At 50.5% G+C, this 16,741-nt stretch overlaps 5 protein-coding genes across 5 annotated transcripts; 4 read left to right on the forward strand and 1 right to left on the reverse strand.

Annotated features, from left to right (window-relative positions):
- Nucleotides 1–5,150: 5,150 nt before the first annotated feature.
- BCR38DRAFT_337009 (tyrosine phosphatase family-domain-containing protein) lies at nucleotides 5,151–6,505 on the forward strand (the record flags this gene model as incomplete). The annotated part of the gene is made up of 3 exons (XM_040855503.1): nucleotides 5,151–5,570; nucleotides 5,765–6,135; nucleotides 6,259–6,505. The coding sequence occupies 3 exons, from the start codon at nucleotides 5,151–5,153 to the stop codon at nucleotides 6,503–6,505; spliced, it is 1,038 nt and encodes a 345-aa protein (XP_040718068.1).
- Nucleotides 6,506–6,697: 192 nt separating this feature from the next.
- BCR38DRAFT_456217 (eukaryotic mitochondrial regulator protein-domain-containing protein) lies at nucleotides 6,698–8,681 on the reverse strand (the record flags this gene model as incomplete). The annotated part of the gene is made up of 4 exons (XM_040861887.1): nucleotides 6,698–7,258; nucleotides 7,473–7,828; nucleotides 8,255–8,341; nucleotides 8,588–8,681. The coding sequence occupies 4 exons, from the start codon at nucleotides 8,679–8,681 to the stop codon at nucleotides 6,698–6,700; spliced, it is 1,098 nt and encodes a 365-aa protein (XP_040718069.1).
- Nucleotides 8,682–8,922: 241 nt separating this feature from the next.
- BCR38DRAFT_158370 (uncharacterized protein) lies at nucleotides 8,923–12,237 on the forward strand. The gene is made up of 2 exons (XM_040853760.1): nucleotides 8,923–11,576; nucleotides 11,628–12,237. Exons 1-2 carry the CDS (start codon nucleotides 9,183–9,185, stop codon nucleotides 11,835–11,837), a joined length of 2,604 nt encoding a protein of 867 aa, XP_040718070.1. The 5' UTR covers nucleotides 8,923–9,182; the 3' UTR covers nucleotides 11,838–12,237.
- Nucleotides 12,238–13,189: 952 nt separating this feature from the next.
- On the forward strand, nucleotides 13,190–14,551 carry BCR38DRAFT_456220 (FAD binding domain-containing protein; the record flags this gene model as incomplete). The annotated part of the gene is made up of 3 exons (XM_040861888.1): nucleotides 13,190–13,477; nucleotides 13,545–14,413; nucleotides 14,500–14,551. 3 exons carry the CDS (start codon nucleotides 13,190–13,192, stop codon nucleotides 14,549–14,551), a joined length of 1,209 nt encoding a protein of 402 aa, XP_040718071.1.
- Nucleotides 14,552–15,276: 725 nt separating this feature from the next.
- Nucleotides 15,277–16,637, forward strand: BCR38DRAFT_427077 (uncharacterized protein). Its single transcript, XM_040859817.1, has 2 exons — nucleotides 15,277–16,430; nucleotides 16,489–16,637. Exon 1 carries the CDS (start codon nucleotides 15,547–15,549, stop codon nucleotides 16,207–16,209), a length of 663 nt encoding a protein of 220 aa, XP_040718072.1. The 5' UTR covers nucleotides 15,277–15,546; the 3' UTR covers nucleotides 16,210–16,430; nucleotides 16,489–16,637.
- Nucleotides 16,638–16,741: the final 104 nt, after the last annotated feature.

Consider the following 16,741-nt stretch of genomic DNA (forward strand, 5'->3'; position numbering starts at 1 on the left):
TTGAGGAAACCAGCCCTTTTTTTCATATGCGATAAGGTCGACACAGGAGGTTCTCATGATGAAGTGTTTTACTTCACACTCCAAGATCCAAAACGGAATGGCAGAAAACCATGGGTGCAGCCAATTCCCATGGATTATTAGCCTATTTTCACCATTTCTTACACATGTGCTTTGGGCGTGAACGTTGCTGTCAACTGGAGAATAATCTTCAGCTGGTGACCATATCTGTCTTTGCCCGAGTGATTCGAAACCTACCCCTCTTCAGACTAAACACACGCCGGAATCTGCCTTGCATTCTACAAGTATCTCAGAGCGACCATGTGCTTTAGTCATCATCATCATCATCTTCTTCTTCTTCTTTATCTCTATAGCCACGCTACTTTCAAATCCAGTCAGTAGCTCAGGGCTTCGATCAACACTACGGCCGCCTTACCGACACCAATTAATATTTCTGCGGAACCCCATTTTCTACATCACGATTGTTAAAACCAGGTTGCCATTCACGTCTGGCCTCAGATATATTTTGGGTAATGATGGGTATGTTCAGTTCCAACTCTAAGCGTGTTATTCTAAGCTTAACGGGGTAGATGTATCGACATTGAAGGACATGAACAATAAGATATTAAAAATATTTAATTAAAATTGGCAGCATGGTTTGAGCATGATATAGCAGTTTTATCCTTCAGCTGACACGAGACATACAGTGTTACTTAATAGGAGATATTCTACAACGCAGTCGGAGTTGTCCGCGAGGAAGCGAAACCTTACACCGGCGGGAGAGCAGTGCCTTGAAACCTTAGCCAACGAAAGGATTCTACGTGCTTACAGATCCTTTATCTCAACAGTCAGATTGATGAACATTGATGCTTGAGCTGCGTTCCTCACTTTATGATTGGAGCTAAGTGCGTCCCATGATCATATGCTGAGCAGAAACATACTTACACCGGAAATCCATCAAGACACTGTAGGAATTGTGAGCTATACTTGGATATCTGACTCACGAGAACATGCAAGTCGAATCTGCCTCTCGAAAAATCTGTTACTTGCATACGATACCATCTGACCGAAATAAATCGATATCGCATCTGGCTCTAGTATGCTGGGCAACGCGGTAGGACCTCTAACTGTTATGGTTGCTTATGGAATGGTCGAACCAGCATACAACCTATGCGGTGATGTGTCCGATAATGATATCTGATCCTAATAGGCATATTATATTTTCGTAGCATTTCCATCATCTTTTTAATTAACCGATCTAAACCGTAGGATGCATCCTTTGATCGAAAAGAGAAAATCATAGTTGTAACTCGTCGGGCGAGGTCGAGGCTCTAGCGGGCAAATCATGTCTCGCATACGGGAAAAGGTTGCATACTTCCATGAACTCGCATACGATCCCCGCCTCCCAACCCCGTGATAACTGAGCCGCACAAAGCTCAACGTCGGATGGAATCCTTGTTTTAAACCGCACATGGGTGTAAAGAATGTGTGCCTAGAAGTATATAGGTGCTGGACCACCTTGCACGCCTTCGTCGCATGTTTCTTTCCTGTCTGCTTTTCTGGCCAGCTGGTCTGTCTCACCTTCCATTTGTCATATCAGTTTGTTTATCTGATATCGATCGAAACTTTCGGTCAAACACCACAACATGTCGCTTTCCAATACTACAAGAACTAGTCAGCGACTTCACCTTTTGCAAAAACAAGTGGCGCAGAGGGAAAATTACCCCAACATCAACAACCAGTAGTGGCGTCAAAGACCGGAGATGGACAGCTCGTGCTGTGAAGCATAGCTAGTCATCGTGGTTGTTGTTGTACATCGACGAGTCTCAACCATGCCAAGACAAGGTAGAGAATCTCGGTGTTCGGATCAAGTGAGAGAGTATACCACCCTTCCAACCAATGATAGAAACTTACACTAACAATAAAGTACATGAAGTAAGCTGTCGATATGCCGATGGAGTCTTTGAGAATAAGCGTTGCCTTATAGACTCTCATGGGAGTTGGTTCCACTCGGCCGACTTAACATCGAGATGGCCAGTCGAACATTTCGAGAATGATGTCGAAGAGAAGGCTATGCTCGAGGAAGGTCGAGTTTGGTGAGAGGAATCCGCTGACAGATGGGACAGAGAAAAAGAGGAATGGAAAAGAAGATCAGGAAAACATTAGAGCCCCAGTTGGTACGGCACCAAGGGCCACCCTCATGTCCTTGGTCTCTCTCGTTGGAATACCCTGCACCTTCCTTCCCTGAAGGCAGCCCACCACTTTGGCTAAGCAAACCTCACATCGCCCCCGAAACGAAGATACCATGGCCTCATACCGGGACCAGACATTACGGAGAACCCGTGTCCTAGACACAGCCAAAGGCGTAATCCGCAGCAACCTGGGGCTTTCGGTCTGGCATGGGTCACATGTAATTCAACTTTGGCATACCGAGCTTGAAATCGTGGAATTGCCACCAATGGTCCACCTATCAAGCATAACTACAGCGAACAATGGGTGGATTCTGGACGAATCAGTCACGCTTGTGACTCCGTTGAGGACAAGATACATTGGCACTTTTGCACACACCGAATTAATGTGGGCCGTAGGATCAAATTCCAGCTGGAGACATGCAATGTAGCAAACGAAGCTTCAGGTCCAACTTATCCCACCATCATATTTTACACAAAGGTGCCTCGCAGCCGCAGCCGTGCTGGTGCGAAAATATCTGAACTCCCAAAGGCACCCAATCCCGCCGCTGCTATGGCCCCCTACCATGAAATCGCAGTACAGGCGTTTTTACGGGCTGCTCAGATCGACATTCCACCTTACAGAGAAAATGACCTTGATCCATCCAGACCCAGGCAAATATCGACGTCTTGAAGCTGGCAGTGCGTCAAAGCCATCCCGTGGGCACAAATTCCAGATGGCCCTCAACTCACCGAGTTGGTGCATTGCAAACTCGATATAAATTGCTGTGTACCCAGCACCCATCTACTGAATCGTGTCATTAAGACCTGGTTGATACAGACTTCTGGCCTCTAACGTCCTCAACAAGATCAACAATCCTTTGTGAATCTGCAGCTTCTGCCAACATTCTTCACCATGCACAGCGATTCGGAATCGTCGACAAAGGCATATAATGGCCATAGATCTTCCAAACACAAGTCCAAGTCGAAGGAGCCCAACTGGCGCTGGAACTGCGTGAGTGAAACGCTAGAATGACAAAAACAAAATACTGAAGCACCACAGGCTGCATGCCACATGACCAACAACTCCTATAGATACGACTCACATTGTATAGGATGCGGAAGTGCAATAACTGGAGACTGCACTGTATACGACCCCAGTGCTACCAGTAACACCCGTTCGCGGCGTTGATGACCTCATGTAGGTTATCCAACTTCGAAATTAAAAGATATGATCCACTCATTGATATCTGGACTGATCCACAGGCATTTCTTCATGGTATCGAATTGGAGACAAGGAGGCCACGAGCTTGCCTGATTTCCTCACACTCCATGCTTCTGTGATAGTCAATGGCTAGTGGGGTTCGAAGGGAGCGTTACCATCTCGCATGGGCTCAGGGGGCGACAAGGGGCGATTGACCGAGCAATATTTTCTCCTTGGGATTTCTTTGCTTCCATGGCCTGGGGAAGGACGGCATAGGACCCTGGTGTTATATTCATAGATCTCTTTCATATCAAATCACAGAGCTGTATCCGACCGAGAAATGTACAATGCGAAGAGTGGGCAACGTGCAAGGCAGATCGAGTTTGCCCTCCCCAAAAGCAAATTGTGCAGGTCCAAAGGCATGTTTTCTGCCAAGATGAACTCTCACTAGAGATAATATACCTGACTGCCTGATAAGCCGTTGCACTACAGACGGCAAGCCCGAGCCTTGCTCGGTAGCCACGGCAGACTCAGCAGATGTAGGGGCGGGGCACAATTGGAATGAAGCAAGAACGAGGCTTGCTCCTGTTAGGAAAAGGCCTCTAACACTTCAGCAGTGCGCGCCCTGTAAACCCAATGATTCCACTTCAAAAATTCCACCGGCCGTCGCGGGCAGACTCAGCGGTATCAATTACCAGGTGACCTCCAGCCTTTGAGAATCCACAAGCCATTGGGACCCCAACCACGTCGTCCAGCTTGCGCCTCAGGCTTTCGGACCTTTATATATTGTAAGAACAAGGCGACCAAGCTAGCGCGTATATGGGGGGCGTAAGCATGTGGACCGGTGTAGGCAGTCATCCCCATGGCGGGAAACAAGCAAACGAAAACCATTATTTCCCTTATACAAAAACCTGTGGAGAAATTAGTAAATCTCTCATGAGCCATAGAAGCGGTGAGGGGATGCTGAAGGAAGATAATGCCTTGATAAATGACAAGCATTGACGCCGACGTTCGTTTAAGGCGACGAAATGGTTTGCAGCTCGGGCTGTGTCAAAAACTCACCGAAAACATCTTCGAATTATACCATAGGATATGGTCTCACTTGCTGCATCACTTCGGTCAGCAAGCGACAGGCGGACTGAAAGCTAATGAATGGGTAATTACAACGTTGGAGGGAGACAATGTTGAAGGGGAGAAAGACGGACAAAGATGGAATGACGTTGGTAGCTCGAGGTCTGGTGCGGGGTCGATAAATACTCTCCAACTGTTGGCCGCCGAATTTGACTGCAACTATGCTATCTCGTCAAATTGACGGCCCATCCTCAGGCCAGCGGTTCCTCTCTACTGGTATCGCAATTGCCTAGTCAATATGACAATTCGCATAGTACGCAATACGTAATTGGACGACCAGGTGAGACGAAGTTAGATATGTCGCCACTTTCTTTATCTGAATCTGTAAGGTACGTACTACTAACACATAAGCCAATCTGAAATGCGTTATACTAGGGTAGTCAACTTCTCCAACCAGTTACAACTGGTCCTAAATCACAATCGCCAACATCCACAATTCCAAGGCCGGATAATACACCCAATGATGTAGATTTACCAGACCCAGATTGATCTGGAGTTAGTTCTCTCTTTCCCACACAAACACCAATTGCGTCTCTCATCAACCCTGAAAACAACAACTTTCCAAATTTATTCTCAGTTATCTCACCTCGCAACACTGTACACCAATCAACACAATGGCTTCCTCCAATCCCCAGGAAATCGAAACTCGCATGCCCGAGACCTACCCAGTTGCACAGTCCAAACCCGCTCACCCCAACCAGGAATCCCAGCTTCCCAGCCCACCATTTCTCGACATCGCCGGAGTTCCCAACTTCCGTGACATAGGCGGCTACCCCATCGCTGGACAGGACCACAAGGTCGTGCGGCGGGGCGTGGTGTTCCGGAGCGCGGAGCCGTCAGAGAAGGCCGCGGACGGCGCCGAACAGAGGAGGAAGCTCGGCATCAAGCAAGTGTTTGATCTACGGTCGCCGCGCGAGACTGGGGAGGGACAGGGTGAGCACAGCTATGTGCGCGGGCCGGTTCAGTGGGAGGGGGCCGAGAGGTACCTGGCTTCTGTGTTGATGGATGAGGATTATACCCCCGAGGAGTTGAAAGCACGGACTGATAATTATATTGATGAGGCGCCTGAGGTAAGGAAGTGTTTCAGTGCACGCCTCGGTGCACACACAAATAGAGGCTCTGATTTCTCATCCGATATGAGTGCCTTGCTGAAGTTCAGTACAGAACCTCAGTCTTGTTAATCGTTCCGTGCCTCATTCTCATATGTCATGCCCAACCCCAACTCCCCACTACTTCTCACACCCAAACTAACAATCCGTACCAGGGCTTCGCCAAAGCGTACCAACGCATCCTCTTCGCCGGCTCCTCCAAGTCGAACAAGGGCCACAAGGACCAAAACGGCAACATCGATCCGCGACCCCCCTACGCCCGCATCCTGCAACACCTCGCATCGGCCTCTTCTCCACCTCCCAAGGCTATCCTCCTCCACTGCAGCGCAGGCAAAGACCGAACCGGCGTGGTTTGCGCCCTGATCCTGTCCTTGTGCGGCGTGGCCGACGAAGTCGTGGCCCACGAATATAGCTTGACGGACCTCGGCCTCAAGGAGCGCAAGTCCGCCATTGTGAACCAACTGATTCAGGCGGCGGGGCCGTTGTTCGACAATCGGAAGGGAACGTACCGGATGTTGTCGTCTAAGTAAGTCCTCTTCATTATTTATTCCGTCGTTTGTTCACTTGGTTGCCCTGCAGAGGTCTCAGGTCAAAACGAGTAGCTAGAAAGCTAGAAAAGGATACTTGCAAACAACTAACTGCAATACAGAAAAGAGGGCATGAGCCATTTTCTGGAATGGATCCGGGCAACGTATAATCAGGCAGAGTTTTCAGAAGATGCAGTTGAGGAATGTGTCATTAAGTTGGGGCTACTCGAGCTCAAAGACATCGAGCAACTACGACTTAATCTGGTCGTTGATGCCAACGACGACACACATAAAACGATAAACTGGCAGGAGCACGCCGAGCTCGTCCACCAAACCCGGCAAGCCAATCCTCATATGTATGGCGAATGACTTGTTCATCACACAAGTCGAAGCGGCTCCTGTGGCAGTAGTACAGCTATACTGACAAATGATATACATGCGGTTGAGTCCGCCAATGCCAACTCCTAAATGCTGTCCCAAATTCCGACCTGCCACAAAGAGCGGGTATATAACTCCTTAAAGCGGCAAATGTACAACTCCATTTCATATGGTACAGGTATCTCATGACCATCCAATCTGAGGAACCTTGGTAGGAATCTTGATGGCACCCTTCATACGATCGTACGAGGGCATTCCGTACTTCCAGCCGACCGCCTTTTTGCGCCGGCCATCTCTGCCCACATCTTCCGAATTGAATTCTTTGAACCGAAACTCGAAGCGCTCCGTGTTGAACTTGCGGGTGGCGCTATCCTCAGCCATGGCTCTCCTCATTTGTCGCTCAGCGGCGTTGCGTTCCGACTTCTCAGCAGCGTCCATAAACTCGGCCTTCGCCTCCCACACGGACTTGCCCTCGAGTAATGACTTCTCCATTTGGAGTAACTCAGGGTGCGGTACCCGCTCGTCGGCGGGAAGCATATCTTTATGAAAGGCCTTGGCGGCGTCAGCACGCGTGAAGTGGCGAGATTCCGATGTAGGCCAGAAAATCTGCTTCATCGTCGATGCGTGAATATGCAGCTCATTGATGGGCTCGAAGGGCACATTCTGTTGCTCGGCGGATTTGAAGGACTTGGTGGGCACCATGGATAGAATTGCTTTACAATATGGAGTTGCCAGTTTCTTGCCCTAGATGTTTGCATATTAGTGCCTTGTTATATATAAGTCTGAAGTTGTGGAATAAATAATCGTGCCAGGTTTGAATCAGAGAGGCTCGCAACAAAGTTTGTAACCATGTAGATGTCTTCAAGACTAATCGAATTGGGTATGTTGGATATCATCACGCAAGGCGAGGAGGAGGGTAGGCGGGTCATATGGGCATGACAAGGAGGGGGATGTTTACCTTTGAAATCCAGTCCTTCTCAACCTCCTTCAACCGCACAATAGCAGCAACTCTTGTGATATCAACTCCTAATTCGGCAGATACTTGCTTGATCGTCTTGCCTTTGCGCATTACTTCCTCCCATATCATCTCGCGGGCTTTGTCATCTAAGACGGCCTCACTTTTGAACTCCGGGTTCAACGGGAAAGGTCTCTTCAACATGTTGCCTTTGCTGTCCTTCGTCTCAAGGTAATTGGTCTGGTCCGGCCGCGGCTCTTTTAAGAGTTTGCCTGGACCCCTGGTCCATTTGATGAAATCTCTGCGGTGTCTTGCCATGTAGGTACGACTTTGTGTCGTCCATGGCTGTGACAGTTGAGCTGTGCGCCGAACAACAGCTGTTACCGGGGCATTGCTGCTAGTGTAAATAAGTGTCGACGTCGACGAGGCGATCGACAACTTGGGTATTCGAGGCGGCATGGTGACGTATCATAAGACTCCAGATCGGTGTCAATGATCTGGGTCGAGAACTGCAACTGTCCTGGCGAAGGGTGTAAATCAATTGCAATTCAGAACCACGATACAGATGACAGAAAATTCATTGCTTGTTAGCGGACCCGGCAGGAACAACCTTCTACCCGTGCTCCACCCCACACTGCAGAAGAGAAAACATAAGAACTACAAGTACCGAGGTACCAAAGAAGGTAGCTCGGTATCCACTTGAGCTTCTATTGGTGAATTTCATCTTGGTTCTTGATATTAGATCGAGATTTATCTTAGCTGCTTCCGAAACAAATGAAGAGAACCCCTCAAGGAGAAGCGGCTCGAGATAAGATTCGTGCGATCTTGGCATGAACTCGGGAGCAGGGCTGGGTAAGCTATTCCTTCTTTTACTGATGCCGCCCAACACGCATTGAGCTTTTGCTCCTCTCAACTGACCAGATCGAGATCGAAGCTCGATATATGGAAGCTTTGAGAGCGCATTTGGCGCTTTTGACGGCCACATTAATTAGCAGATGGGGCGCACTAAGGTCGGGTAGCTTGGGACGATTGATAATATCGCGGCATGTATACACGAGATTACCTTTTTGTGTCGAAAACAGAGGCACAAAAAAAAGAGAATATTTAATTAAATATACCCCCTACGACACGGACGCCGAATTTCTTGTTCCGCCGGCTGGCGAAGTCTAGAAACCCGGAGACGGTATCCCTGGAACGTGGAGGGCCAGCCATGTCGTCCACTTTGAAGTGGGGAGGACAACTTTAGAGCCAGGACGCGTCGACAAGACCCTACCCCTGCTGATGCTCTGCAGTGCACGTTTATGGCAGAATTCTGGTTCAATCGGAGCCAGTCATCAAAGGATTGCTCGGAAGAACAGGGTGCTACATTAGGTCGTATGTGCGATGTGCATAGCAGGCCTGGAAAAGCTAATAAAGACTGCTGGCCCATATGTGAATCTTTGAACAGGGCCGATGACTGTTCGACTCGAGACACCCAGACCCCGATATTTCTCTGATCTTTAAATTCCAATATCCCTCTTCTTGCCCGACAGCAACAGCAACCTCAAATATTCATACGTCAACAATCTGCATTGCTTTTACCTTAGGTAGAATCTGAAGCATCTCTAGGTCTCTAGGTACTTAACTTGGTAGTCGAGTCAACAACCAACCACTTCCAACTTCTGCGCATCTTCACGAGCATGTACAAATCTTGGAAGTGTTGCCTCTAATCAAATGGGCGACCTGAAAGCCCGCATCAAGGCCAGGTTCCTGCGGAGAAATAGCGCATCTCCGTCGTTGGCTCCAAGCAGGCACAGTGACAGCCGCAGTTCGCGACAAGACCAACAGCATGCATCACAAGCCGGATCCCGGGGCAGCTCCTCCAAACCACACTCTGTCAATACTACCCACGCCGCTTCCTCAATAAACACCTCGGGGGAAGGCGATGACATCAATCCCAGAGGAAGCAGCAGCGGCGACAATCACGGAGATGACTCCAAAGCACACCTTCACCCTACCAGCAGTAACGGTGATGGCTCTCTGTCGATAGCAGCTGCCAATAACGACGCCAGCAAAAGCACCATCTCGACTGCAGCTACGTCGCCCGGTCCACTCACGCCGTCTACAAATGCAAATACCTGCACCAAGGACAGCGCAACCGACGACGCATCATCTCCTAGTCCTCAACAAACCGACAACATTGTTAATGAATCGAGTGATACCGACGGGCCTGTTTCAATGTCGGGCACCGGCGCCAACGACGGCGGCAGCGGAGACTTGGGAGTAGAAAGGGGACTGGGATGTGCTGAGACTAAAACACTAGCCAACTCAAACAATAATGCTAACGATAAATCGTCCCGCACCTCGACGGCCTCCACTTTGGGAAGCGATCTGCAAAACTCCAGTGTAACGGCGCCCGACATCATCACGCATCTTCCCAGTATCAACGAAGACCCCACAGCATTGTTAACATCACCTGCAATTGCAGCCTCGTCGTCGCAAACCACAGGCCCGTCGCTCGCACCACCTCCATCCATCTCGCTCAATTCGCCCAACTCGCCCAACTCGCCAGTACCGTTGCCTGCGGCCACGCCTGGGGCCGCCAATCTCGACGACTACGACGAACAGTCTGATGTGCTGAGTCCCGACATTGGAACGCCAACGCCCCTCGGTGTTCCTGCGTCCCTACGAACGTTTCCCACTGCCACCCGACCAGCCGTTCCTCGACGCCAAAGCATTCTCCCTAATCGCCAGACCACCTTGATACGAGCCCTGCTCAATTCGGGCCAGGCTCAAGATCTAGGCTTGGCTGATCCAGACCAGTACAGCCTCATCAGCCCTAACATGGTGACACGTAAGATCTGGGTCAAACGACCGGGTGCGTCGGCCACACTCGTTACCATCAATGAAGAAGATCTTGTCGACGATGTGCGCGACATGATTCTTCGCAAATATTCCAACTCGCTAGGACGACAGTTCGATGCACCCGATCTGACGCTGCGAATATGTCCTAAAGAACAGAATCCCCGGCTCTTACAGCCGGACGAGCCCATGGGTAGAACGCTCGATGCCTACTTCCCCGGTGGCCAGACCGTCGACGATGCCATCCTGATCGACGTGCCCACTCGACGGACCCCGAAGGCCTCCCCCAACCCTAGATACTACGACGACCGGCCTCACGAGTCAGGGACTGACTACTTCCCACCATACCCACCAGCAAATTCCCATCACACGGTTCCTGCGACGGCTATTGTCAATGGGGCTCACGGCATCAACTTCCCACCTTCTATGACCATCATCGGCAGCAATGGACAGCTCCCCCCGCTACCGTCACCTGGTGGCAGGTCACGTCTAGGCGGGACGAGACCCAAGATGCAGAGAATGCACACCGCATCGCCCGTATCCACAAATGGCCATGTAACGCACAGCCAACATGCTGCCATAACAAGTACATCAGGCATTGGTACGCTTCAATACTCGATAAGACCAGTGCGCTCAAGGACTCATTCAGGTGCATCTTCAGAACAAACATCACTTTCCACTCATGCCCATCAAGCGCCCGCAGCTCCACCAATGGCCACACCTCCTATTCCAGAGAGCGTTGATAGTCCTCCCCGTGTTTCTTCGCCCCGTCCCCCTAACCGGCCCAAGAAGACCAAGAAGGTTATTGAACACCCATCCCTTCCGCCTGGTATGCTGAACGGCGGTGTTCCTCCCATTAACGTACTCATTGTCGAAGACAACATCATTAATTTGAAGCTCCTCGAGGCTTTCGTCAAGAGGTTAAAGGTGCGGTGGCAGACAGCTATGAACGGTCGGGAAGCCGTCAACAAGTGGCGAGCTGGTGGTTTTCATTTAGTACTGATGGATATCCAGTTGCCAGTCATGAATGGCCTTGAAGCAACCCGGGAGATCCGGCGAATTGAGAAGGTCAACTCGATAGGTGTGTTTTCGTCAGGGGCTATCTCTGCGCCGGAGCAGGTAAGCTCCGAGCCGGAGGAGGGTGATAAACTGAGCAACACAGAGATGTTCAAGAGTCCTGTCATTATCGTTGCTCTTACAGCAAGCTCCCTACAGAGTGATCGACACGAGGCTTTGGCCGCTGGTTGTAACGACTTCTTGACCAAGGTACGTTATGTCTGCTTCCCTTCGACTATTCTTTGTGCTCACGAATTCTAGCCCGTGAACTTCGTCTGGCTGGAGAGAAAGGTAATGGAATGGGGATGCATGCAAGCGCTCATCGATTTTGATGGATGGAGGAAGTGGAAAGACTTCTCACAGAAAGCAGCCGAGGATGAAACAGTTAAGAAAGCCGCGGCTACCAAAGCGAAAACGAGCAAAAAGAACCGGCTGTCGATGACGACTGCCCAAGTCGAGCTAGGCGCCTAGCGACACTACTCGAATTGAGTGGTTTGAAGCCATCTCGAGCAACAGACAGCATACACGCAGTGATATTACCAAGACCGGTGAGGCGATGAACCCATTGTTGTCTGAACATACCCCGTTCTCCCAGATCAACACTCAAACGGCCAGTGGCATGACACACGATTTCACCGTGTAACACGACTATTCAGCGCTTCGACTCGGGGGGCGAAGCATACTTAATACGACGAACTGGGATGACGGAAGGGACAGCTGGTGGGACGGTGCTTTGGCTAACAAAAAGCTATTATCATAGCAGTCGACGTGAATTCAAACGGGATGGACTTCGGCCAAGGGCGGCTGGCTCAGAATGAAATGACCCCATATTTTTACATTGCTCAAAATTCCAGGTGCTTCTTGGAGTGCTTGTTACATCTGGCCGTTCATGAAGTTGACTATGATCTGCTGTTGGGCTAGCTCTCTCTGTTTGAGCACAACAAAGTACGTGGATTGAAGACTTGAGGAAGCGCACAAAGGCCAAAAATGTAAGCCGCCGACATCAACTGTTAGCAGACACTCCGAAGGTGGTTGGGGTCCTATCAACCACATGTGGGAAAACTGATGGTGCTGGCCTTGCGATTTCAGAGACTCTGGACAAAAGTATTTCAATGCGGTCCCGAGAGACAATGTACCGACTGTTTCTGATTCCGCTCGCAACACATTAGCGGACTGCCGATCTTCCCATTATTGCCAGTTGTCTGCCTTACTACTTGCTTAGCAACCACTTACAGTTACAGACACCCCATACCATTCTCTCTCAATCCAGGATGAAAGGGGGTTGTAAGTCAGTCGGGCGTGGTGATAGAGCAAAACCCATTGATTTTACTCCATACGGCAGCGACGGGTATATACTGACCACGCTATTTGCAGCTGATCCATATCACGGAGACTTTATTTTTATTGTTGTATTCCGAATATTGCGCCGAGAAGGCCTCTCGTATGGTTTTCCTGTAATTCGGGCATTAGAACTGTGTTCGGCAAGCATAAAAGCCCGAATTTTCCCGTTCCAACGGCAGGCTGTAGCTACATGTATAGCCAAACTGTTTTTCAAGATAGAACCACCAGATCGGGCTGGCCTCCAGGGCCCTATGTGTGGCCAGCGCTGCTGCTCTAGTCTCTAGTTATCCTTTTCGCGTCATTGCTAAACACGAAATCAACTCAAGGCGAACAAGTTCTACAGCCCGCACGGTTTATTCAATCTGGGGAGTGGCCAAACATTCGATCCCTGTCCCTTTCCAAGCCTGGCAATCTTTTCGCTCCCAGCTTCCGAGTGATGCTGCTTAAACACGCCGTCGGCCGAGGCCTTCTACCGGCGCGGGATGCTGGGTAAACTCTTCGACGCCAGCGAGAAGCAACCCTCGTCTATCGACAAGACTCCTGGAAAGTTCCAGTTTGGCGGCCACTTCGCGGGAATACCGCTCGATGCCAATAAGTTCGAGCTGGACCGCTTTCCGTATCGGCTTCCTGGGCCCGCGCTGGTGCCGAAGCGAACGACTATTGAGCGCATCGAGACGGTGCTAGCAGAACGAGCGGAGGGGTTGGGAGTTACCATCTTAAGGAGGGAGGGGGTGACGAGGATCGTGACGCAGGATGATGAGAGTGTTATGGTGGAAGCTAGGGGAGATGAGCCGCCGCAATGGTTTCGCGGCTGGGTTCGAATTTGTCGGGACAGAGGCTAAGTTCATCGGGTACACAGTCAAGTGCGACTTGGACGACCCCGAGAAAAAATTGAAGCCCGGCTTCCATATCATGGAAAGGGGGATGTACATTATCGCGTTCCCGGGCAGTCTGCACCTGGTGGATTTCGACAGCGCTGCGCCCTTCAATCGCACGAAGGAGCTGACGCGGGAGCATGTACAAGATGTGCTGAGACGGGTTACGGGATTACCGAATGCTAAGATCGCGACAATGCATTTCGCTTCGTCGTTTACGGACCGTTCTAAACAGACAACGCAATGCCGCAGGGGTCGTATTCTCCTTGCGGGCGATGCGGCACATATCCACCCCCCGCTCGGGGCGCAGGGGTTGAATGTCGGGCTGGGGGATGCTATAAACTTAGGTTGGAAGCTGGCCGCGACGGTTCGACGGGAATTCAACTCCGAGTCAGGGTCTGCATCTAATGGGAATCCTGGTACTGCAGGCCTGGCCCTGCTCGACACGTACGAAACCGAACGTCACCCCATCGCGGCCTGGGCCCTCGAGTGGACGCGCGCCCAGGTATCCATGCTACAGCCCGATTTATACGGTGCCGCGGTCCAGGTGCTCATTCGCGATCTCATCAATACCACCGATGGAACGAACCTGTTCATTGACCGTGTATGGGGATTGTCGCAGCGGTACGACCTGACTAGCAACGGCGACGGTGATGCGCATGCGCTCATCGGATGTAGCGCGCCTGATTTTGAGTTGGGTGATGACGGGAGACTGGGACCCAAGCTGGAAGGGCAAAGAGGGCTGCTTGTTGATTTGCAAGAGAACGGCACGGCGGCGCTCAAGGAACTGGTTGTTGGCGTCAAGTATGAGGCAGAGTCGACTATTTATGTGTAAGTGCGAAGGACAGGCGTAAGTTCCAAGCTTTGCTGGTTCGACCTGATGGAGTTGTTGCTTGGGTCCTGGAAGATGGCGTGAGCCCCGATCTTGATACCGCGAAGGATCCCCTGGAGCGTTGGTTTGGATTCTGAATTCTTGAAGCACGTATTACCATATAAACCTCATAAAGCGCCTGTTAGGATAACGTGTACAATATCTCTAGGCCAATACCCAGCATAGAACCACAAGAAGTGTATGCTATATTTACGAACCTGTTTGGGGCAAGTGTGGCCTCATGGATAGGGTTGTACGAAGCACACAGATACAAACTAGTATATGTAAGGTATGTAAGGGCCGCCCCGGGACTGATTAGGCAGTTGTTCCCCACGTACCTTCATAGTACCAATACAGCCCCCAATGTTCCGAATCGGACACTTCTGAAAATTGAGATGTCAATTTTGATGAATATCTCGAATTAAGCAAGGAAACAAAGTAATAACAAGACTAAAAAGCAGATGATAATGACAAAATAGTAAACGTGCTAGATGAACTCATCTGATAACTCCGTAATCGTGCGCCTAAAGCGTAAAGCGTTACTCCTCCAGGGTAACCCCCACTTTCCCTAGCGATGTATCAATGGGACGGTCGTGGCCTGCGAGAGCCGAAAAGTTGGCATTTCCAAACCCAGTTGCCCAGAATTGCCAGGCCCAGCGATGCCCTGGCCGTCGCAAGGAAGCAATAGGATAATGGCACTTCAGGGAGGTGGCGGGACAAACCACAAAAAATCCAACATCAGCAATACATTCAAAACATTGGATTACCCAGTTTCTTGTCGACGGTAGTGGTGGTGGAGGACTAGAAACGGTTGGAGAATAACCAGGTTGATTATATCATAGTGACATAGTTGGCTGGCACATGTGTAGCTCTATGTGTATATCACTAGGTTAGGCCCATTGTATGTCTCAATTTTTTGTCGCACTTTGGTCATTCTGCAGATCACCGTGACTTACAACTCCGAAAACCGCATAACTTTCAACGCTTCGCCCGCAAATATCTCACTACTTTTCCTCCAAAGCTAGAAGGTATCTTGAGAGGACTTGGCTTCTTGAACTTTTCAAAGTCACAACGAAATTCTCTTCAAGAAAAGATGTCGAGACCCAATCGCGCACCCCGTTCCAAGTCCTTCATCGACGTAGCCAAGGAAGCCGTGGACAGGTTCCGGAACGGCGGCGCCGACCGGAGCTCGAGCCGGCCCTCCCCAAACCGCCGGCATCACAACTACGACGACAAAAACTATCGTCACCAGCGTTCCCGTGGAAACAGCTACGACTACGACTCGGACGGCTATTCTTTGTCCGAAGACGATTCCTATTACCCCGACAAAACGTCTCGGTCGTCCCGATCGTGGCGACACAACGACCGCGGACGCTCTGCCCGATCAGCAGACTACTACTCCGACTCGGACTCCTCCTATGATAGCGTAGACAACAAACGGGGCGGCCACCATCGTTACCGCTCCAGCCAACGCAAACGCGCCCCTTCGGTACCGTCGCAAGTGCGCAGCGCGGACGGGAAACCGAACTGGGACCAGGCTATCAAGGCGGCGGTGACGGCGGGCGTGGTGGAGGGGTGGAAGTCGCGGAACGACCGGGAGAGAAAGATGCAGCGGATTGCGACGGCGGCCGCGGGGGCGGCGGCTATGGATTTGTTTGTGAGCAAGGGGCCGGGGGATCGGAAGAATAAGAGGCATGTGGCCGAGAGTACGTTGGGGGGTTTGATGTTGGATAAGATGCTAAATGGGAAACGATAAAACGGGGTGCTGTGAGGGCCATAGATGTGGCTTAGGGTAGTGAATTATGATACAATTTTTGGGCTGCGAAGCTGATGTCGAGGAGATGCACACTCCTGGGTAATCGGTAGAGCGAAGTGTCTTCGTACATCCCCAATGAATGAACCAATCAGACTTCCATTGCATCTGTTGGCCTGAAGAACATGTCCATGAACTTAATCATCTTGGACAAGCTATCAGACCTGATGATATAGTAATGGTCAGTAGCCGTATCCGACTTCTACGAGGTAGCATACCTACCGACATGGCTTCAACACTGGACCGAGCCCGTCTTCAATCTCCATACAATCGTAATGGTACTTTTCACAAGTCCAGCAACAAAGTCTCTCCCTTAAGCTCTGTAATCGGCACCCTTTTCGTTCTCATCTCCAAAACAATGACACTCGAGGATAGATGGCATGGGTCCCGTCCCCACACTTACAGCTAGTTATATTGTGTCGCTACTGCTAACCGTAATGGGCAAGTAGAGGGTTTCGTCACTCAACTCTTCCTC

The sequence above is a fragment of the Pseudomassariella vexata genome (assembly GCF_002105095.1).
Source record: "Pseudomassariella vexata strain CBS 129021 chromosome Unknown BCR38scaffold_4, whole genome shotgun sequence".
NCBI classification, from domain to species: Eukaryota; Fungi; Ascomycota; class Sordariomycetes; order Amphisphaeriales; family Pseudomassariaceae; genus Pseudomassariella; species Pseudomassariella vexata.